The 25,347-nt window shown below is 34.9% G+C and overlaps 1 protein-coding gene across 2 annotated transcripts in view; it reads right to left on the bottom strand.

Moving 5' to 3' along the window:
- Nucleotides 1-25,347, bottom strand: part of CNOT6L (CCR4-NOT transcription complex subunit 6 like) — a 105,374-nt gene that overhangs the window by 9,418 nt on the left and 70,609 nt on the right. For both annotated transcript variants that reach the window (XM_028100535.2, XM_028100533.2), the window contains exons 7-11: nucleotides 22,999-23,156; nucleotides 20,629-20,783; nucleotides 9,882-10,033; nucleotides 5,150-5,377; nucleotides 2,597-2,799 (exon numbers count right to left, since the gene is read on the bottom strand). In XM_028100535.2, the coding sequence (XP_027956336.1) occupies nucleotides 2,597-2,799; nucleotides 5,150-5,377; nucleotides 9,882-10,033; nucleotides 20,629-20,783; nucleotides 22,999-23,156 (896 nt within the window). The remainder of the gene's footprint in view (nucleotides 1-2,596; nucleotides 2,800-5,149; nucleotides 5,378-9,881; nucleotides 10,034-20,628; nucleotides 20,784-22,998; nucleotides 23,157-25,347) is intronic.

Below are 25,347 nucleotides of genomic sequence, written 5' to 3'. Positions count from 1 at the left end.
AGCAGCTGCAGTGAAAAGTCTGAATTAAGCTGTTAATTCAAGGTATCCGGTATTACGGTCTGAAGGTTTCTGTCCCCCCAAAGTTCACATGCTGAAATCTTAACCCCTAACATGATGGAATTAGGAGGTGGGGCTTTGGGGAGGTAATGAGGTCATCAAGGTAGCATTCTCAAGAATGGGATTAGTGCTCTATAAAGAGAGACCCCCGAGAGCTCTGACTCTTTGCCATGTGACTGTCTGCAACCCGGAAGAGGGCCCTCATCTGAACCCAACCATGCTGGTACCCTGACCTTACACTTCCAGCCTATAGAACTGTGAGCAATGAATTTCTGTTATTTATAAGTCACACAGTCTACAGCCCATATTCTGTTAGCTATCCTGAAGACACCTGGTCTACAAGTAATTCTCCTGCTTACCCACCCTTTGGTATCTTCCAAATCAGTTCTAGATTAAGGGAATCTGAATTCTAAATATCACTTTTCTACATTTCTAAATTATTCAAGGACCAAGAAGGTAAACAAATGCTAAGCCAAGTGAATAAAACTTAAAACTCTACTGATGCAATGGCAGAACACTGTATTTAGATCTGTATGTAATGCTAATTACATGACATTTTTATATTTGATATTACCTATCCTTCTTTTACTGACTGACTTCAATAACGGGATGGCATAAAATGCTTTACATAAAACTGAAAACAGTCACTGTTATGTGGACTAAAGGCTTCATTCTCTGTTGTTACATATGCCCCTAGTTTATTCTCTGGGCGCCCTGTCTTTCCACCCCCCAATCGACCGGGCCAGCCAGTATATTTATCTCCCCATACGCCTGTCTCTCATGGATCTATAGCTCTGTCCTTCTGTCTCACCCTATCCTACATACACAATCACCACACACTGAGTCATGCCCTTTTGGTTCTTTACCTGTACTTCTTTGGACAATGTAAATGGTTCAGTAAGATTTTTGATTCAATATCAACAAAGGATTTTAAAACCGTTCAGACTGTTAAAAAAGATGGCTCAGATTAATATTCCCAATTTTGTTTCTCCAATTTCCACTGATGGACAAGGAAAAATAACATTTATCAAAGCCTAGTTGAGGTAGAAATGATTTGGTCTTTTTAACCACACCCATACTAAAACAACAATAACTTATTTTTTAGGGAACTTTAATTTAGATTTTCTGGGTTGTGCTGGCAGAGATGTATTACATACCACTACAGTCACAAGGATAGGAATTAACCTACAGTAAACGGTGCATCATGAAGTCTAAAGGTTTTCCTCTAAGGCTGCACGACAGCAGTGCTGTGCTACAGTCGGCTGGTACCTGCTTTCTTAAGTGCCTCATCTCTACTCTGAATTCAATGGTACTATGTTGGGAGCTTGAAATCTACCACATTGGGAATACTTACACACAGAAATCAGCAAACACCGCAAGTTAGCGTTGCTTTTTCTCAGGAAGCTGGTTATTAAATATCTACCAGCACATTACTGTGTTTGAGTGATCTGAATAAAACGAACTATCACTAGGGATAGTATTATCTACTCTAACAGCAAAAATACTAAAATTAGATTCAATTTATTCTACGCAATTTTTTCCTCCACTTCATGATCACGAAAGTTGACTGATAACATCACACAAATTTCCCTTCTTCCTCCTATTTGTTCCTTAGAAAGGGGCTAACAAGCACTGAAAATATAAAAGGGTTATTGGAGATGTGAAGGGCCCGTTTTGAAAACTTCCTTTGGTATTTTTATTATATTCCCTCTAGGCTTCTTACATCATATCACTTTCTAAAATCTGCATTTTTTCAAGATAGTGTAAGATTTTAGTATAGATGCCTGAAATACCAGAAAGTCAGAAGTACAATGGAGGAGCTAACTGATCAGATAATTGGCAAAGGGAAAGCAATCTTACCTACAGAAAACCACTACATTCAATCTTTCTAAAGAACAATTTATCTTAAACAGTGGGTCCTCTAAATTTTTTTATTTTGAAAAAATATCTTTTTCCTTTTATTAAGCTGGAATGTTCCACTGCCTGGGAATATATTAATTTGACTACATGGATATATATTTATATATATACAAAATAGACCCTAAGTACAACCATCTCCCAAAGAAACTTAGAAAATTTAAAGATAAATAAGACATCAATAGTACAAAGAAAATTCTGAGACAATATTATGTAAATTCATTCAAGGTGAACTTACCCATATACCCGTATCAGGTTACTTATTACTTAGATCCTTACTGAAAGTTAGAGATGGTATGGACAAGTGAAGATTAACTACATTAATAAATATAAAGTGTTTTCAACAGTGCCTGGCACACAGTAAGCATTTTGGAAGTTTTTGCTATTTATCAGTATTACCTGAAATGTGGAAATATGAGGGTTTTAAAAAATTCTCTAATCAATAATAACAAAAAGCAAAGCTAACAAATCTCCTGACATTTAGAAGCATACTTAGTCAAGACATTTTGAGAATCTAAAAATGCTTGAAGATTATACAAGTAAGCATTATAAAAATATATCTTTCTTGTCCTATGTTTATATTTGAAGTAATTTCTCTATCAGCCCCAAGGCTGTCACTCACTTTGAAATCAAAGGTGTAATTGGTGTAAGGCATCAAGTTATTTTCATAGGCGCTCTTCAGTTGGAAGCCATGTGTGATTCTCCCTTCTGAGCTTCCATTCTTCCCATTGCAGCTGAAGTTCATAAGACACTCATTGTACCTTAGTTCCTTGAAGTCTTTATGGTTGTCAGCTACTCCTCCATTGCTCAAATATTCCACGACACCTAGTAGAATAAAGAAGGAAGAAACACTACCATGTAGCATTTAGACCTTATATAAGACTTTATGACCAAAATTTCATTGTCAGGTGGATATACCAGGTTTGGAGTGGTTTAATTAGGTTGAGCCATATGCAATTGTCTTTTTGTGGTTGTCACTGTTTAAAAACAAAACAAGGGTGCCTGGGTGGCTCAGTTGGTTAAGCGACTGCCTTCGGCTCAGGTCATGATCCTGGAGTCCCGGGATCGAGTCCCGCATCGGGCTCCCTGCTCAGCGGGGAGTCTGCTTCTCCCTCTGACCCTCTTCCCTCTCGTGCTCTCTATCTCTCATTCACTCTCTCTCAAATAAATAAAATCTTAAAAAAAAATAAAATAAAATAAAAAATAAAAACAAAACAAAACAAAACACCAAACACCAACAATTTCATATGGTTAAATCAAACTGAAGGGTATTTGCCTATTTAGGAACAAAGTATCAGGATCATCCAGAAATATCTTCAGTTTTCTTAATGATACTTCAAGCTAAAGATGATTCCCTGAGCCCACGGTGGCATTCACCAAGGTCTTAACCCTGAAAGCTTTTAGAATATTATCCTAAACCACTATGTCTCATTAGTATTTCACTATTCTATGCAGTCAATTAACAACTTTGGGAATATGTAAAATATAGCATACATAATAAAAAGTCATTTACAACAAAAATAGATTTTGCATCTTCAACACTTTGATGTCTAGGTTAGGTAGAAAATATTCTTTATTTTGAACTACAGTGAGGTTCTTTCAGGCTCATACTATAAGGGACATTATATGCTACTTGGTCAAAAACATTAGATATGTATAAAAAGCTAAAAAGAGTAGAAGCATTCAAAAAATACATTGCTTCCATTTAACAGGCAAACATGAAAATATATCACAACCCTTCTGATGATGATCAGTGAACACTGTTCACCATCTCTATCTGTGATCAGGAATGACAGCAACATATCATGAGTTGAGTGATGAGCACAGTTATCAGTACTGTGAACAGGTGAAAAGCAACTACCACTTATCTAGCATTTACTACACACTAGGCACTGTCTCAAGTGCTTTATACACTTAAACCTCACAAACAACTTTATATGGTGGATGAAATTATTATCCCCTTATTTAAAAATGAGGAACTTGGAGAGTGCACTTGTAAGTGGTAGAACCAGGATCCAACCCTGACAGTCTGGCTCCATAATCAGCTCACCAGGCTGTGCTGTCAAATGACAGCTCACAGGCTTAAAAAAAAATGAAATGGGAGAAACTTGTACTTGAGAGCATTTCAACTCAAAAAAAAAGGACCAAGAAAGGAAGACATGGGTAAGGTGCCAACTGGGCTGGGGGCTGAAGACAAGTATTTGTAAAAGGATGATTTCAGCATTTATTTATTAAGTAGAAAAAGTAAAGATATTTTCTAGATTTGTGACTTACGAGTTTCCAACTGCAAGTATTTGGGTTATTTCACATTTATTGTTGAGAGATTATTTTAAACAATTTAAAATAGCTTATTGAAAATATAAAAAAAGTAGAATATGCTTCAGTAATAGCAAAACAGTAATACTTATATGTTTTTACATTTGAACTTTAACGTCTAAAATGCAGAATTAATTTTTACAGAGATCTAAAATAATGTAAGTTAGGACATAAAATAGTTTAGTGGAGTTCAAGAAGTAATGTCAAATCCAAGGAGAATACAGATCAGTCTTCTGCACCAAATTATCAGTATTCATTGATCATTTAATGAATTCACTGAAAAGTTGCCAACCTTATTAAACTACCCGTGCTGAGTATTTCCTGGCTGCCTCTTCTCCATTGCACTCTGTGCCTCAGAAGGCTGATTTTTACTTGCATCAACGGCAACCTCCCTCCCACTCTCTCTTCTAGTTGGATTTGGTCAATGGGCAGCACCGGCAGGAGAGCAGAGTGAGACTCCCACTTTGTTGATGCCAGAGATTAATAGCATCAATTAACTCCAAGCCTTCACTCCCCCTACATAACCCTCTCCTTATAACTACTTTTTCCAAGTTCTGCTAACAGTTCCCACCATTTTCAAACCTTTAGGTATAGGTGTGGTAAAGGGTCCCTAATTCCCTTCGTAGTAGAGTACTGCATCACCCATTATTTTGTGTCCCTTAACCCTGTACACATTTTTGGAAATAGCTTCTTTACTAAACTCTCAATTATCCCATGTCCTATTATCCCTGGATTCATACTAATACACTCCCTTAATTTAGCAGAGAAATTCTCCACCCAAAAGTTGGGAGTTAGCTAGCCCCTCAACTAGAAGTTAAAGCAAAAACTGAAAGCAATGAGGAAATGATGTTATAAATACCTGAATCTGGCAATGAGTTAAGATCTGCACATAGCACCAGCGGGATGGAATTAGGATCTGCAGTTGGGCTGCCAGGCCTACTGGAGGCTTTCTCCAGAATGTTTTTAACCTCTGAGACAAACATCATGGTCTGGATGAGTTTCACATCAGAATACTCTGGGTCCCAATGCATGTGGGCATTTGCCACTATAAGCAGCTGTTTGTCTGCAGCATGAATAGGCTTCATACCTAAATTTAAACATTATAAAAAGAGGGTAAGATTATGCTTTTTGGATCAAAAAAGCAATTATCTTAAGGTTTTCTCCCAAAAACCCATAGCCCTTTATTTTTTTTTCCATTAATTTGTATCTTCCCTTTTATCTCGTAATATAGTTCTTAGACACTAAAGTGCTAAGATTCTGATAATCCCAACACGGGAATTACTCCTCTAGATCAGGGTAGACAAACTTTTAGCCACAGGCTAAATCTGGCCCACCACCTGTTTCTGTACAGCCTGTATGAGCTAAGCCTCATTTTACATTTTTAAAGGAGTCTACAAAAATTTCTTTGAAAGACTGTGACAGAGACTGAATGTGGCCCACAGAGACTAAAATATTAACTATCTGGCCCTTTACAGAAAGAGTTTGTCGACTTCTGCTCTATATGCCCAAGTTAAGAATTATATCATGATGTAATTAACATTTGATTATAGTACCTTGATTTGCTGAGTTCTTAGTGTCAACAAGCACTTTAAATATCTCTGTCATATAAAGATCACAATTACTTAGTGAGGCAGGTTTTCAGTTATTTGAGTGACCTAAACCTTAATTTAAATTCTTCCCACTGCCCAGTGCTCATTCACCTTGCATTTCCTGAGCACATCAGTGATGGATCAATAAAAGGCAGTAACACTATATTAACTTATACAAATTAAGTAAGGAAGGAAGTTTCCTACCAAAACAAATTCATACCAAACACCCAAATAAAATTATTTTTAAAAGGTGACACAGGGAATAGTGTGCTCTCAAAACCTGGACACATGGGTTTTAGACCTGGCTTTTTTACTGTTTATTTTGGTGTTGGGACAGTCACTTAACTTTCTTGGTACTCAGGTTCATTTGGAAAGTGAGATATTCAACTAGAAAATGTGTAAGGTTCTTTCTTCCCCCTAAAATTCTGTTTTATAAATTTTGTCAAAATAAGTATTAACAAAGTATTAACTTTCAAAATGGAAAACAAGATAGATAATACATTAGAAATTGTGAAAATTAAATTTGGTTAACAGGTACAGAGAAAGACATCCATAAAATATTTAAAACATAAAGCTCAATGTGCATGGTATGAGGCCTTTTAAATAAAACTACACATACAGTCTCTGTTAGTAATGAGTAAAGAAATTAGCAAGAGCTACTCCTAGGGAGTATGAATAAGGAACTTTTTATTTTATACACTTTTGTACTATTGCAATATTAGTAAACATGCACAATTCATTTTTCTACTAGAATTTCTATAGAACTACCCTATGATCCAGCAATTGCACTATGAGGTATTTACTCAAAGGATACAAAAATACTGCTTCTAAAGGATACATGCACCCCAATGTTTATAGCAGCATTATCTACAATAGCCAAATTATAGGAAGAGCCCAAATGTCCACCTATTGATGAATGGATAAAGAAGATGTGGTCTGTGTACGTACACACACACACACACACACACACACACACACACACACACACACACAGGAATATTATTCAGCCATCAAAAAAGAATGAAATCTTGCCATTTGCAATGACATGGATGAAGTCTGAGAGTATATGCCACGTGAAATAAGAGAAAAACAAATACTATATGATTTCACTCATATGTGGAATTAAGGGAAAAAAATGGATGAATATGGGGGGGGTGGGGGAAAGAGAGGCAAACCAGAAAACAGACTCTGAACTATAGAGAACACACTGAGGGTTGCTAGGGGTGGAGTGGGGGGTGGAGATGTGCTAAATTGGTGATGGGGATTACGGAGGGCACTTGAATGTTGTACGTAAGTGATGAATCACTAAATTCTATACCTGAAACTAATATTACATTGTATGTTAAATGGAAATTAAATAAAATCTTAAAACTACCAAAAAAACCTCTATAGAAATGTTTTAAATTTTTCTATTGAAAATATAAACTCTGCAGAAAAGACAATTTTTTAAGTCTACTATTTTGATAATGTTTCCTTCCACCTTACTAAGATATAATTATCTTCAATGTTGAATATAAAAACAAGTAACTGAAGTGTCTGCTATATGTGACAGGAGTAGTCATTTTTAAAAAATTCTACTGAGAGATGCCTGGGTGGCTCAGTTGGGTAAGCATCTGCCTTTGGCTCAGGTCATGATCCCAGGGTCCTGGGATCGAGTCCTGCATCAGGCTCCTTGCTCAGCAGGGAGCCTGCTTTTCCCTCTCCCCCTGCCTGCCACTCCCCCTGTTTGTGCTCTCTTTCTCTCTGACAAATCAATAAATCTTAAAAAAATAAAATAAAAAATTCTATTGAGGCATAATTGACATAACATTATTGCTTTCAGATGTACAACATAATGATTCAATATTTATATACATTGCAAAATGATCACTACAGTAAGTCTAGTTACCATCTGTCACCATATAAAGTTAACTCTTGGAATTTACTCTCTCAGCAACTTTCAAGTACATTTTACAATATGACTACTGCCCTCATGCTGTACATTATACCCCCATGACTTATTTATAAGTAGAAGTTTGTACCTCTTGATCCACTTCATTCTTTTTGCTCACTCCCCAATCCCTCTCCCCTCTGGCAATTCTATAATCTCTGTATCTACGATTTTGGTTTTGTTGTCTCTGTTCATTTGTTTTTTAGATTCCACAAATAAGTGAGGTTATACAATATTTCTCTTTCTCTGACTAATTCCATCTAACATAATGCCCTCAAGGTCCATCCATGTCACTGCAAATAGTAGATACTCTTTTTTATAGCCAAATAGTATTTCTTTGTGTATATATACTACTTTTTCTTTAACCATTCATCTGCTGATGGACATTTAGGCTGCTTCCATGTGGTGGCTACTGTAAATAATGATGTAATACACATGGGGGTGTATATCTCTTTTCAAGTTAGTATTTTCATTTTCTTTGGATAAATACCCAGAAGTGGAATGGCTAGATCATATGGTATTTCTGTTTTTAATTTTTTGTGGAACCTCCATATTGTTTTCCATAGTGGTTGCACCAGTTTGCATTCCCACCTACAGTGTGCAAGGGTTCTCTTTTCTCCACAGCCTCACCAAGACTTATTTCTTGTCCTTTTGATAATAGCCATATTAACAGGTATGAGGTGGTATCTCATTGTGGCTCTGATTTCCATTTCCCAATGATTAGTGATGCTGAGCATCTTTTCATGTGCTTGTTGGCCATCTCTGTCTTCTCCGGAAAAATGTCTATTCAGACACTCTGCCCATATTTTAATGTTCATTTTTCTTGCTATTGAGCTTTATGAGTTGTTTATATATTTTGGATATTAACCCTTATTGGATATATGATTTATAAATATAGAAAGTCATTTTTAAAGTAATTTGACAAGATAAAATCTTATAGACAAAATTCTCTATGCTCCACTCTTTTCCTAGAAATTTTACGGTGTCACTTCTGGCTGTACATTAAATGTTCACTATATTAAATATTAAGAACTATTAAAAACAACAGGGCCACCAGCACCTTCTATAATATTAAATTCCTCTTGTAGGAATAAGAGACGTATTTCAAAATGTGCTATGTGTATCTGCTGTATAATTTCTAATTGCTTTTCTGAAAATTAAAAGAAGAAAAAAATTCCAAAGGAAATTCAATTTTCATGTTACCAGAAAAAGAGGTACCTAACTTTTGAAAAAAGTAAGACTGGAAAGGACATAAAAGTAGGTAAAAATGGAAAGATCAAAAAAGAAGAAGAAATTTAAAATATCATATCAAAGATTATGTGATGATAGATAAAATTAATAACAGAAAAGGAGAGGATTGACAGATAGGCATGGTCTGAATAATTCAAATCAATACTCAAGGCAAACATCTTTTCTTCTACAGTAAGAACAGAAAAAAAGTTTAAAAATAAAGCCCTAATGTAGTCTTAGCATCTTCTCCTTGCTCTTGCCTAAAATATACTAGTTAAGTAAACAATGAAATGCTCAAAGGCAGGCAGGACAAAGGGGAAAAAAAGGTCTGGATATGCAAAGTACATAATGAGTTTGACTTTGAAGGACGCTATAAATAATCTAAAATGCAAAAGCTAAGTACCAGGTAGATAAAAGATCCCGCTCTTATCCTGACAATGACTGAGATCTAACAAAAAAAGTAGAGAAACTTGCCAAGTACTTAACCTTAAAGACAAAAGATTTCACACTCAGGAAGCTAAAAATATGGCTAGAAAGAGAACCAACTCATCGTTAACTTCCAAATTCGGCCTAACTAAAGCATTTCCTACTTCAAATAACCTTTCTGAAATAATGGCATATCAAAGGCTTTCCTTTTTCACAGATTACCTGGTAAGTAATATCCCTAAATATATATATGATGGTTTACATAGTTAGTGCTATTTTCCTGCCCATCCCCCTAACTTTCCTCAAAGACAAAAAAAAATAATTGTGCAATAAATAAGGCAAGAGTCTGTACGCTTGAGATGAGAAAGCATGAGATGGTGTTTATTTTTAGTAAGAATATTTTAAACTGCACTCACCTGTTCCAAATAGTTCTTTGTGGACCTCTAATACCACAGCGACACCAATATTATCTTTTGTCATCACTCTGTTCAGCATAGCTTCGGATCCATCTGAATTAGCCATTGCCACTTGGTTGAATTCCACTGTATGCTTTTGCACCAATGTAAATCTAAAAGGTACAATGCATTATTAGTATGGTATTAGGTACTTGGACTATCATGCTAAAAGACATTAAATGAGGGAGCACAAGACACAGACACTATTCACTGTCTCCCCAGTCATTTTCCATCTACAAGGGGACATGCGATCAGTTCTGGCCAGTGAGACATAAGAAGTGTGATTAAAAACTTTCTTAGAAGTGCCACCTAGCAAAGGCTGCATATATATCCCTTTGCGCTTTTATGGCTTTATCCCTGTGGTAAGAAGCAGGAGGGCAAAACCAACCCACTAGGGTCGGGGAAGCGGCTGAACCAGTTCTGGACTGCCACATCTGGACTTGTGTGAGAACACTGTCCTTCTCCCATTTCTTTAAGTTACTGTTAGAACTTTCTGGTATTTAAAGGTGAACACAACCTTAACTGAGTCAGCAGACAAAGAACAGAATAAAATCTACCTACCCTGTTTGCAGTTTTATTCTTACCGCATCAAGAGATGTGTCACACCCTTATCTCAACTAAGGAGAAGGCAATTTTTCCACCTGGCCTTTACTAAAAAGCGGCGTTACATGTATGTAAGGCTTCAGGGAAACAACTTCTGTAAGGTGAAAAATGGCTCTCCATGTGACTACAGTTTCTGCATGGATAGTATTTTCTTACTTTACTTCCAAATTAAGTATTGTAGATTTATAGGACTTAACAGAATTCAGCCTAGCACTGACATAGTCATACTGATAACATACATATGACAAAGTCATACTGTTTTGGGTCAAGCCATTTAACCTCTTTCAGCCTAGTTTTACTGATTTATAAAATACTTATAAATGGTCAAAACTAACTAAATATACTACTTTTCACTAAGTATTAGGTGGAGAGAAGACACCTTTGTTCTTTTAACAGGCTTCCATCCCATCTTCCTCCTACTTTGAAACAGAAGCATGCCCTCATATCTTTATAAATATGGACGAAAATCTTACTATGCTGCAGGACACTGCTAGATGAAACCATACTCCTCTCCCTGCCCCAATTCTAAAGTTCTCTTGCACTGAGAAGTATAAAAGGTCAGGTCAAATGCTTATTTCTAACCCAGAGTGATAAAAAGGGGCATAGTTTTCACCCTCTACTTTAAGGTGGTGACATTTAAACTGAAACATAAAGGATGAGGAGTTACCAAGGTGAAGAATGGGATTAAGAACATTCCAGATAAAGGAAGAAGATCCTGAGGCAGCGAAGACCTTTGCACATTTATGGGACAGAAAAGAATGGAAGGGTATGAAATGATGTTAGAGACGAAAGGGACAACGGAAGGTTCTAAGTAAGAACATATTACTTTATATGTTTTAAGATCACTCCAGCTGCTTGGTGGAGAGAACGGGTAACAGGAGCTAAAGTGGAAACTGTGAGACCAAATAAAGTTTTTGAGGTTGTATGAATGACAGATGATGATGGCTTGGGCTAAGGCAAGAGAAATAAAGAAGGAAGATTCAAAATATGTTCTATAGGTAGACTTGACCATCCTCCATATCAGACTTTTCCAAACATCTAAGCAGTAGACAACTTTTTCAACAATTTCTGGTAAGATTCCTGCACATAAAACAAATTTAAGTAGTATTATGTTTGAATAAATCAATCACTGAAAACAATGAATCTGTTTTGATGAATATAAAAACTTTAAATCAGAGGGTACAGATGATTATAATCTAATATCCATCTCTGCATCCAGTTTATTTCTGTATTTTTGTTTTGGTTATAGAGTATTAATAAAAATCCTGATTCACAGAGACACAGAGATACAATTGATAAATAACTGACCTTGAACTCAGAAAACCTAAGCAAGCAGGCAAAAACTTGATTCAGAGGTCTGCACAAAAACAAGTCAACTAAGCAGCACCTCCAAAACATGTTATTAATTTCCAAAGTGTTAAAATTTGGTATTTGAAACATTTGAGTGAATATGTTATTTTAAAATTACAGTTTAATTATTTATATTTACCTTTTAAAATACCTTCTAAATATTTACAGAACTCTTAAGGCTTATTTACAGGAATGTTGTAGGAAAGTGTAAAAATCCTGCTTAATAAGTAATATTTTTACTTCTACCAAAGTCAGGCCATTGTGAGGGAGGGGGGCATCTAATAATTAGAAATGTCTTCCTTAACTCAAATTTGTTTCCCTGTACCTTTCTTCATAAATAAAACCTAGTATCTCTTCTACCTGACACTGTTATTTTAATTTTTTTATTTTATTATGTTATGTTAGTCATCATACAGTACATCATTAGTTTTTGATGTAGTGATCCATGATTCACTGTTTTTGTGTAACACCCAGTGCTCCATGCAGTACGTGCCCTCCTTAATTCCCTTTAAATAATCCCAACACATCTTTCCTAAGAAAAGAAATGGCCATTTCTTTATATGATATATGGTGTGAGACGTTTGTTCATTTGAACAACTCAAGTTTACCCAAAGCTACAGTACTTAGAACTGGGCATAAAAGAACTAGTGCTTTCTTCATTTTAGACTGTATTTTTGTTAATAAAGACTGAAACTGCACTTTAGGGAAAGCCATATTAATTATAAGCCAAATAAGAACCAAGATGTAACTAAAATTTCCTGGACTTTTTCACTCTTAAACCAGTCCTGCATTTCATAGATGCTTAAAAACAAACAAGTGGAAAAAAACGATCGTACAATAAACATATTGTTCAGATTTGGGAATAAGTAAAAATATAAAGAAAATTTAAAGTTACCTGCAACCAAATATCCCCACTAAGTCAATGTATTTCCCCCAGACTTTTCCCCATGAATTTGCATACGAATATTTCTATACAATTATAATAGTCTATAATTTTATATTTTGGTTTATTAATAAACATTCTATAAGGTATGAGCACTTATAAAATTAAGTATTATTCAAAATCAATATTTATGATTGTATTACAGTCCATTCTAGAGATTCACCATAATTTATTTAATATTCTGTGGTAGACATTTAAATTAGTTCTGATTTGAGCTATTATAACTAATGCCATTATGAACATTTCTACATACAAATATTTTTCTGTACTATCAAATGATTTTATCGCTCCCTCTTTCACTTCCTTTAATAATCTAAGTGCAGCACACTTTATTTCTGTTGAGTATCATTTCATGAGTTTCTGTTCATTAGTTCACCCACTCACATATTACAGGCACTTTTTTAATTTTTATTTTAATTACAGTTAGTTAATACACAATTTTGTATTAGTTTCAGGTGTAGGATATAGTGATTCAACAATTCTACACGTTACTCAGTGCTCATCAAGGTTAAGCGTACTCATAATCCCCTTCCCCTATTTCACCCATCCCCCAATTCACCTCCCCTCTGGTAACCATCGGTTTCTTCTCCACAGTTAAGAGTCTGTTTCTTGGTTTGTCTCTCTTTATCCCCCCTTTGCTTATTTGTTTTGTTTCTTAAATTCCACATGAGTGAAATCATATGGTATTTGTCTTTCTCGGACTTACTTCACTTAGCATTATGCTCTCTAGCTCTATCCATGTCGTTGCAAATGACAAGATTTCGTTCTTTTTCATGGTTAAATAATATTCCATCACACACACACACACACCTTTATCCATTCCTTCGATCAATGGACACTTGGGCTGCTTCCCTATCTTGACTATTGTAAATAATGCTTCTATAAACATAGGGTGCATGCATCCCTTTGAATTAGGGTTTTTGTATCCTTTAGGTAAACATCCACTAGTGCAACTGCTGGATCGTAGGATAGTTCTATTTTTAACTTTCTGAGGAAACTCTATACCATTTTCCAGAGTGGCTGGACCAGTTTGCATTCCCACCAACAATGCACAAAGGTTCCTTTTTCTCCACATCCTCGCCAACACCTGTTGTTTCTTGTGTTGTTGATTTTAGCCATTCTGACAGGTGTGAGGTGATATCTCATTGTAGTTTTAACTGTCATTTCCCTGATAAGTGATGATGAGCAACTTTTCATGTGCCTATTGGCCATCTGTATGTCTTCGTTGAGAAATGTCTGTTCATGTCTTCCACCCATTTTTTAATTGGATTATTTGTGTTTTGGGTGTGGAGTTGTATAAGTTCTTTATATATTTTGGGTACTAACCCTTTATTGGATATGTAATTTGCAAATACCTTTCCTCATTCTGTAGTTTGCCTTTTAGTTCTGTTGATTATTTCCTTTGCTGTGCAAAAGCATTTTATTTTGATGTAGTCCCAATAGTTTATTTTTGTTTATCTTGACTCAGGAGACCTAGACCTATCTAGAGAAAAGTTGCTACTGCTGATGTCAGAGAATTTCCTGATTAAGGACACTGAAATTTCATTCTTTTTTCCCAGAAGATTGAATATCCCTTCCAGCTTTTGAATTTCATAAATCTTATGTGTATAGATTGGTCTTTTCTGAAATAATCAAAATTCTCAACAGGACAGAACCAATAATAAAAACACCATGCTGCCCATTACTGAGGATCTACTTTGTATCAAGACTTGTGATAGGTACTGAATTCATACATATTAGTCCTAAAATTTGCAAAAAAACTTGCAAGGGGTGAATATGGAAACACACTACCCAGATTCCTCATCAATCATTCAGGAATTGCTCCAGCTGCAGATAGCTACATCACCCAAGGTCAAGTACTTCTAGGAGTGGCCTACATCCAGTTATAGATCAAAAACAAAACATCAAAGTTTAGGGATGTTGGTCCCTCCTCCTGGGTTAACTCTCACAGGCCATTTCAGCTCCAAAGCTACAGGTAGGATCTGCTGAGGCTGTCAGGCTGACAGAACAGAACAACTCTGTTCTCTATGCCCAATTCTATTTCTTCCCTGTTCCCTTCCACAAAGGAACACCGAACTACCTTATCTTTTCGAAAAATGAGGTGATTTGTTCATCTTCAATATCCTAGAACTTCTCCTACACTGCAACATTCATAACAGATTACCCATGCCAGTTCTGCAATCATACTTTCACAGGATCTTTTAGTACCATGTGATATAATTATCTTGATTTGGAAACCTAACTAGTTCAGGCAGTTTAGTGACTCTCTTGCCTTACCAGTCTCCTCTTCACCTGGTCTTACTTTATTAGTCTTTCCACTTTGAACAAAATTCTCATCATGAAAGCAAAACAGAAGTTGTACAGCTGTTTTATACCTTGATCCTCAATTAGTGATTACACAATCCACAATGGGTATATCCCTTAAGTGCATGGTATTTAAAATACCCTTCTTAGCATTTTCACCAAGCCTCTGCTTCTTAGTCTTCTTGGCAAAGATCACAGGTTCAGTCAACTTCTTTTTAAAACACATGCCTAGTTACTGACTTTTCTTCATTTATAAATGAATCCTGAACAATTATTCAGTTTATTAATTCTTCCACCTACCCCTTCAACTTTCTTCCTAATTGGTATAATTAATGATTGTATTGCCTCACTTTTGACTTTTACAACTTCAAATATCAGCTTTTTAATATCTGTGGTTTCAAACAGTTCAGAAAAATGAATGCAGTTTTCCTAAACAGAGTATATACATCCTTATAACTAACACTCCCTTCCTTGGCCCTTACAAATACTAAAGAGGACAGGGTCACACTCTCAAATTTTATCATTTCAGCTTCACCAATAGTTTGGTTTTTTTTTTCCAGATTTATTTATTAGAGAGCGCACATATGGGGGGGTGGGGCGTGGGCAGGGGCACAGGGAGAGAGTGTCCTAAGCAGACTTCGAGCTGAATGTGGAGTCTGACGCAGGGCTTCGTCTCACAACCCTGATAGCACAACCTGAGCTGAAACCAAGAGCTGTATGCTTATCCAAATGCACCACCCAGGTGCCCCTTCACCAAGAGTTGAAGAACCAAAGAGATAGTTGAGAACTAAGGAACCAAAGAAAGTTCCTTCTTTACAGTGAGAATTAAGCAAAAGCAAGATAGGCTTCTTATAGGTAAGAACTTTTCAGGTGCTCTGCCTTAAGAAAATTTCCAGCATTAGTGCAGATAGCTGTAGTCTCCCACACTTTGTCTGGTTTTTGTGTTTATTTTATACGGTATTTATAATACATTTATAGTACAGTAAGAAATAATTATCCATATTCTTTTCATACTACCTGATCAATACTATTTCTTAATTTCCCCTCCTACACATAACCAAACACACTCCACTCTGCTTTGACTTTCTGTCTCACAGATTTACCTATAGGTGACATTCTGACATACAGAGATCTCTTCCTCATTCTTTCTATTAGATGTTAGTTTTGAATAAAACATACTGGTTTATGTTACTTTCCATTCACTAATCCAAACCATCAATCCTTGGTTAATATGTAAAATCTTATAACTTGTCTCTATTTCATTTTATTATTCCTATTCTATATCGAGTACACAGATGCTGTATTAATCCTCATGCTATTTTTTTATTTTAGTCTAAGAATTCTTTTTATCTTTGTGAAAAGTCTTATTTTATAGAAAGTCAAATGGGCATAGAGAGATCATATATGCTATAATCAAAAAACAAAGACCCCACCCTTCTTACATGATTTGAGGAAGATTATTAGGTTGAATGTTTCAAATACAGCCTGCAAATAGAACAATGAGATAACTCAATTTCTTACTAGCTTGGATCTAAAGTAATTTTATGGGCTGTGATGTGATTAAATCAATGGCAGAGAGGACAGTGAATGCCAACTATGAGCAAGTGAAACAATATATAAGACTTGAGTAATATTCCCTCCCTGAATTCATTTACAAGCCAAAAGAACAAAAGGTACATAGTCAAGAAAAGAATATAAGCACACAAAAGTAAACTATGACCCTTTCTGGGTCATATTCCAGCACTCTTAAACCTAAACCAAACAGAAGTTTTTACTGTATATTTAGGGTAAGATGCTATGTGTTCTTGGGTCCCTTTAAATAATCATGGGAGTGCCAGAAAAGAACTTGCTAAAAAAGGTAAGCTTAGACACTGGGATAAATTAGGAAGAAAAGTAGATATGCACTGTCCTGCCTATCTTTGTACAACTCTTTGAACCACTGAAACCACTTTTACATTCTTAATCATTTTAGCCCCAGAGGAAACCTCTCAAATTAGGTGAAAGTTATTACTATCTATATTGTGCCATTTGTGGCACAAAGCAGTAATTTTATGTTCCAGATTAAATTTATGGGAAAGTGAACAACAGAAACCAAAAATCACAATCTGTTTTTTAAAAATCACACAGACAAATTCTAAATGCAACCACCACCGATGACACAGGAAATCAGTATCTGAGAAACCAGTGAGAAGGAATTACCACATCAGGTCCTTTTGGAATGATACTATAACCTCTGGATGCCCTCTCTCAAGCACAAAACTACTGTAATAACATAGGAAGGAAAAGCGAAGACTTGGCCTTACCTGGTAAATCTGAGACTAGAAGCAGGTTAGAAAGCAGAGACAATACAGCAAAGACTGAGAACCATGACAACCTAGTTCTAAATTCTATTGGAAGAGACTGCTTCTCCACAGTGTAATGGTCATCTGTTCTAACACTGTCTCATCTTTCCCTTTTTCACCGGATGTCATGATCAGATCAGAACTTTAACTTCAGGAGAAGCAAGTAAGTCTAGTATCTAGGCCTTGTTTCATCTCCATTTTTCTCCATTTTCAATTTCTTCAAATTGTGTATCTGGATCCAAGCCTACTTCTACTAACTGCTAAGTCTACAGGACAAAATATGGCAAAAGGAAATTTAAATTTCTGAACCTAAAAAACTTATCTATAGTAAGTCTTTCCATACACACACAACAAAAAAATACATACACGTATCTTATAAAATCTCTGCACTGAATATAGTGATAGTTACTGAGATAAAGGACAAAGCAAAAGCTGACTTCTAGCATTTTATGAATCGAAATTTCTATTTTCTGGTAACTCCATGCATCTAACTACCCAAAAAGTGTCGTAATGATGGCCAAAAGGTCCTGCCAAATCTTGAAGTACCTTCTGAAGCCCCGAAGATTAAACTACAGTGAGTATGATGCAAGGGATTATTTTACTGTATTCCAGTTCTCTGAAAATTGGTAATCTATGTCCTAGTCTTTACTAAGCAATATCCTATCCTTTCATCACAATGGATAAGAAATTTTTATCACAGCATTTTGCTAAAAACAGTAATTATTATAGTTTCTATTTATGGTTACCTACTCTGTACCACCATTTTCCATGAAAAACTGTCATCAGTGAAGATTAGGAATTATGAGATACTCTGGTTTTAGAAGAATGAGACTTTGAGAATGAGACTTGAAGTACTCTTCCTACAGCTACCCTTTGACTTTGTCAGCTTTATTAACTACAAAAAGAAATTATCTTAGATGGTAACGCACAAATAAATACAGATGAGGAAATAAGCCCAGAAAGGGTAAGTGACTCATTCAAGATTATATAGCTATGTAAGCAGGAGAACCACCTGGCTTCACAATTCTTTTCTTTGCACTGTATTATCTCTCCAATCTGAGGAAAGAATAGAATAAAGGCATGGTAGTATACTTTGTGTTAAATTTCAAATAGTTTGGCACTGGATAGTTAGCTCATACAACATCAACAAGTATTTGATACTGCTCACAAAAGAATATATATACTCAAAGTATTCATCTACTACTGGATTCATGCTACTATTCAGGCAAAAAGAGTTGACATATGGAAGAAAACCAAATGATGCACCTAACTATTTCCTTTGTATTCACTTAATTCAAGCATCAATTTTTAGAAGTGTTTGAGAGTTTCCTAGATATTAGTTATAATTGTTAGTTCAAAATCTTAACTACCTCTAGTAAATTATCAAGGCATTTTAGATTTTCCTCTCAAACTGTGATGGGGATGATAAAAATTATATTATCTTCCTTTGGGAAGAAACAATGGCAAACGGAAAAAGAACTTGATGTTTTCTCTCAATATTACCAGTACTCTTTCTTCAATTATGACGTTTCAAGGAAATGTGTATATGAATATAGGTAACAAACATCAAATTCAAGGCAATTTTTCCAAATAAGGTAACCTTTTAAGAGGTACAAGTGATACCAGAAGCTCAATAAGAAACCTAAAATTCAGTTTAGCACCATGGTTAAAAGCACTGACTCTGAAGCCACACTACTCCCTGTACGTTTGTCTCCTCATGTATAAAAATGAGAATATAGCTCTACCCCTAGCTCTGAGGTTGCTTTAAAAATTCAACAAGAGAATCCATAAGAGGCCTACCAGTATATGAAAGTATTATCTATTGTTAGTCTGAAATTCGTAAAAAAAAAAAAAAAAAAAATCGCCAACCAAATAGAAGAATTTAGTATATTCTAACCTCAAATACTGCAGGCCTATCCATTATTAGCCAAAATGAGACTATCTCAGGGAATAAATAAAAATTCAGCGAAAAGACAGGAAATTGGGTACAAATAAATGAGAAAAAGTACGCCAGGTATCTTTTAAATTCACTTAATTCATTTACTTAACATAACATGCTAGTAATATGCCTTTATCAATAAAAACATGTAACTGGCTTTGTGATAACTGGTAATAAAAAGGGGGCAATACTGGAAAATAGTATATGCTTATCCTCTAAGTAGATGATTCCTTATCTAATGTATCAAACCCAAATTATTAACCATGGGACTCAACCTCTACCAGATTTTACACATTTCAGTCTTCTGTTGGAGATTCCTCTGTATTTGCCTTTCTGGGTCAAAAATATGATTCCCTCTTTTCCTCAGGATAACAATTAAATATGCCTGTAATCATCTAGCTACTCAGCCAGCACTCAAAAGGAGACAGATTTCTGAGTGTGCTGTGGCACTCTACCCTCGAGTAGGAAATGCAGTTTCCTAAATCCAGTGCACACAAGATAACAAAGGCTTCTACAAGATCATTTATGTATTTTAATAAGCAGATTCGTGACATTCTCACCTTTGACTTACTTTAATCAACTACATCAACAGCCTCCAAAAAACACAAATGTTTTCTCTGTGTTTGATAATGACTGCTTTCCACTGTCCTATCTCAGTCAATCCTTTAACTCTATTGTCCCTCTTCCACTCTCCCTCATCTCTATTTTATTTTGATTTTCTTATACAATTACCTTTTCCTACTAGACCAGAGCTCTGAGTGGGATTAGGAACCATGTCTTGTCTATCTTTATGTCTATCTTGACCAGCATAGCACCTGTCACAAAGCAACTGCTCAGTAAACATTTAGTGAATAAATGATTATATATATGAAATGTTAATTGAAAAGGATGAAAAAGGTTAACAACATTAATGATTCTGAAAAAGCCAACTACCAAAACAAAAATCACAGAAAGAAACCAGATCACTCATTTCAAATCTTAAAAGGCACTATGCTTTTTTTTTTACACCAGAAGTATTTTACTTCATGAAAATATATTTACCTCTCAAAATTTTTAGTGTAATTTGGCAATAAAGCATAAAGTATAATAAACATTCTTAAAAACACAGCCTAAGAAATATAACATTACCAGCAATTTTAATTTTTACATAGCTTGCTTTCTAGCTAGCTTTTGTTAATTTGTATATTAAAGAAGTATACACTACTATGCTTTGTTTCCTTAACTCACTTTTCTGTTTTGAAGAATATTGCACAACCGTCCACATGCTTTCTCTCCTGCTCAGACATGATTTTGGCACGTGACTTTGGAGAAAAAAATCCATCATATCCACGCTCCTTCAATGCTGGCAGAAAGAGAGTGAAGTATTGCTCTGTTTCCACTTCCTGAGGTGAAAGAAAAGTTGTCACCGACATGACAGAGGAAAACTCTGACTAAGATATAAAAATGTTTAGCAGTGTAAAATGTGACTAAGTTAAAATAATTCACATAACAAGTATTATCTATCCTACCTTACCACTAGCAGCAGTCATTTGATAATGGCAGCTTTTAAACCTGAAAGAACATGAACTGCTGCATGATTTTTTCTTGCTTACCAGCTAGTTGGTCCCAAGTCTCTTTAGTTCCAATTTAGAGTTCATCCTACTATACATCAGTTCCTCAAAACTGGTAAAATTGGACATATTATAAATAAGCAGGAAGGAGTAGTAAATTTTATTTAGAGGGGTAATTTTTAAAATTATTTATCTTTCTCAACTGCAATGGAAATGAATGATACCCAAGACTGAGAAGTTTAAGATCAACAAAAAGTTCTACTTTAAGGAATTTTTAGGTACCAGAACACCAATCATCCAACGGTCTCTGTTAATCCAGTATTTTTGAGTTAGACTATTTTATTCTTTGACCCATAAAATACTTTTAATCAATCTTTCCAAATGAAATAATCAAATGTCAAGATAATGATTTATCTATGATGATGCTCATAACATGATTTTATAACAGTAAAAATAAATAGCCTAAATGTTCAACAGTAGAGAAAATGCTAAATCAATAAATATATATTCAGATAATGAACTGGCTTTGAAGAATTTTAGTAATATGGAAAGTGCATTAAGTACAACAGTGTGATCTCAACTTTATTTTGGAAAACAGGTCTGTAAATAAATAGGAAAGTGAATTTTAAAAAGTGTAGAACAAATATTTCAGAAATTTTAACACAAAAACTACTTTTGGATTATGAGATTAGGTGTTTTCCTCCATCATTCCTTGTATTTTTTTCAAAATACTCAATTTCTCTAGAATGAACATTTTATACTATGGTATCACCTTTACAATAAAAATACTTTTTATTTTTTTATTTTTAAAGATTTTATTTATTTGACAGAGACACAGTGAGAGAGGAAACACAAGCGGGGGGGGTGGGGGGGGGAGAAACAGGCTTCCTGCCAAGCAGGGAGCCTGACGTGGGGCTCGATCCCAGGACCCCGGGACCATGACCTGAGCCAAAGGCAGATGCCTGATGACTGAGCCACCCAGGCGCCCCAAAAAATACTTTTTAAATTATGTTTTTATCCTTCAAACTATACTTAGAAGAATGTGAGGCTATCATTACTACAAATACTAAATAAAAAGAGGACAACTAAGTAACTACCTTTGTTTGCCTCCTTCTCCGCCAATTCTATGTCAGTTCTCAGTGTTTAGAAGAAAATTTAATTTTAAAGATTTTTATTATTTCCCAGGAAGTCATATGAACCATAGACAACATAAATTATCAAGCTACTCTAGTACAAAAAATTATTTAAAAAGTAATACCCTCCTCCTCAGGCTATACTAAAAAGCAGCTATAAAATTCTAATACTTAAAATTTTAAAATACCTTCATAAACATGTAATATGCTTTGAAAGTTGCTAAGAAAAAGTTATTAAATACTACCTAGAAACCTTGGCTAGTTGAGTGTTGAAGCGCTGAAATACGTATTTCAACAAAAAGGTGTTTCTTCAGTTAAATTTATTATAATAAAGTTATAAAACAGAAAGTCTAAATTTCAGAGACAGTTTTTAAAATAATGCAAAAATGCATGACTTATAGCACAATATTTTTAAATGTTTACAATGTTTATCATTAAGGAACAGTGGACAAATAATATTTTTTAAAGATTCCATCATAAGTTAAATTCACATTCTTAAAAGTTTTCCCTTTCAACAATGCAAGTGATCTGTTCATAAGATAAACTTTTAACATGAATAATGGATGAGATTATTTTCACTTAATAGTAAATGAGTATAGGTGGATGGCTGTACTTAGCAAAACAGTTCCACTGTGGAAATGTCTTACCTGCTTATTAAAATTGCCCTTTTTAAGAGGAGAGAAAACAATTCCTTTTGAGTTCTGTTTTGAACACAGACTCTCTCTCTCCTGGAAGTAAGATCTATTAAGTTCACCTTTAAGTTTCAGACAATTTTTTTTTTTTAAGATTTTATTTTTAAGTAATCTCTACACCCAATATGGAACTCAGAACTCACAACCCCGGAATCAAGAGCTGCTTGCTCCACCAAGTGAGCCAGCCAGGTGACCTCAGACAATTAATTTCTATAGTGTTACCTGAAGACTAATGATATCTGCATCACAGTTAACAATTTCTTCCATAATTCCCTTTTTCCTGTATTCCCAGTTTAATGCCCAGGATGGGCAATAGCCGTATAGCTGCCGGGTGGCGTATTTATCACATAACACATTGTAACACATAACCGTGAATGATGCTAAGAAGTGGGAGAGAAAAAAAAACAAAAGACAAAGGGAGAAAATTAGGCAAGTTTTTCAAAAAGAAGTAAAGTATCATGTGTATACCTGCACAAGCACAGATGGCACACAAACCTATCCCAAATATCATCATTGTGAAATGCCTTTTCGGCAAAATTCTGTTAAACTATATCTACTAAGACCTCATTGGAGTCCATCACATCAAAGTTCTTTCACTAGAATTAGACTTAGAGTTCATATTTTAGATTTTTAGGAAATTTATTTTAATAAAAATTCAAATTATAAGTCAGAATGCTAATTTTTTGCACATAATTTTTTGAGCAAAGCTCTATATAAGTGAACAAAAGTGAATTTTAGTTTTGTCCATTAAAAGACTCTAACTTCATCAATTTTTATTAACAAAATACCCACTATTTAATACTTTTGGGAGTCTCTTACTGCTCTTATTACAGTAAGCCAGAAGGATATGGACTAACAAAGTTTAGTTTTAAGAGAATCCTTTTTGCCAAATCATATAATCATTTCTGAAACTGAATTCTCATTTTAAAATGCCCTTGAACAACAAAAGAACTGTGAACAAACTAACAGGAGAACAAAGTTTATAGCCTTGCTACCCAAAAATGTGCTCGAAGACCAAGAGCGTCAGTTATCACCTAGGAACTCAAAAATGCAGACTCTGGTACCACAAAGACCTACTAAGTCAGAACCTGAAGGCTGACAAAATCCCCAGGTGATTCACATGGACATTAGTTTGAAAAGCCCTGATTTTTATCAGTAATTCTCTATCCAGGCTGCCCATTAGAATCACTCTGTAGAGTGTTTTTTAAACGTGCTCATATCCAGGGCCCTGCTCAAGACGAAATAAGTTAGTGTATTTAGGGTCTAGATATTAGTATTTTTAAAAAGCATCCCAGATGATTATAATGGGCAGGTATGGTTGTGAATCACATACTTAAAAGGTGAGGAATCCAAATAATGAAGTAATAATACTCGATTGAAGTTGGTTAAGATTTAGATAATGGGGAAAGTATTAAGAGAAACTCAGTTCAATGGTCCCCTGGGGATCAAACTGGAGGCCATTTTGTACACTCTTCACTTTTTCACTATCTGGTACTGATTCTTAGAGTTTTGTAGCTATAAATCGTAAGTTATTATACACATCTCCCTACTCACCAGAAGTAAAAGCCATTTTATTTAGCACTCAGATTCTACTTAGGAAAGTACAACACATCCCAAGGAAAATCCATACTCATTTTTCAATAAGGAAAGCCCAAGAACACATTACTTTGAGAATTCAACAACTGATGAAATGTTTCTGTTGTTCTTTTTCTTAATGAAAATGTACATATGCAGTATTAGGAAAGCTTTTCTTCAAGATTATGTTTACCAGTGCTCAAGAGAGGATTACTTTGAAGAACCAGAAAATGGCGTTTTTAAAATCAGAAAGGGAACCAATTAATTATGCATTAGGGAAGGCTAAACAAAATAAATCCACCTAAGTTAAGGCTTTGCAGAAAACCTTAAATATTCCTTTTACTCAGACCATCAATGTGCATCCTGTTAATAGTAAGTGTTGCTCATGATGGAGCACTGACACAGTGCCTCCTAGAAATTCTAGGCTTGACTCTAAGAGTGTGGTAGTTTTAAAATTACTGCCTCTGGAAGACACAGAAATGTACTGTATATGCTGTTATTTCTCAGTGTTATTAAAATGCAAAAGAACCATGAAGATGTTACACTTCCTACATTTCCCAATTTCAAAGCAAATAATTTTTTCTGAATCCTCTTACTTCAAAAAGCACACAAACAGAAGGACTTTAAAAGTACATAAGTTCTGTGATTTACCCTTTAAAAAATTACTAAGTTGTCAGTCTTCAGTGACTGATCCAACCTTGGTATTAAAACAATAAAATTTTTATTTGTTAACTTTAAAATGAAATTAGGTATAATGAAAACTTACCCTTATGATTAAAAAGAAGGCATTTGGAGAAATACTAATTCACAACTTAAGTAGAATTCCCAATCCTAAAATGTCTAATAAGCAGTAAGAAGCACTATAAATGATGTCAAATCATTATTAGTCTCCACAAAGAGATAAAGGTTTATATTTTCTACATTACCGCAGTTCTAGAAATGCTAAACTATATCCTTAAATTGCTCACTCACACTCTACCATTTCTACACCACTGG

Source organism: Eumetopias jubatus, unplaced genomic scaffold (assembly GCF_037043125.1).
Source record: "Eumetopias jubatus isolate StellerSeaLion01/CBP00866 unplaced genomic scaffold, mEumJub1_p1.0 scaffold_2, whole genome shotgun sequence".
NCBI lineage: Eukaryota > Metazoa > Chordata > Mammalia > Carnivora > Otariidae > Eumetopias > Eumetopias jubatus.
The sequence above is the reverse complement of the archived record's forward strand: the minus strand, read 5'-3'. Positions and strand labels throughout refer to the sequence as shown.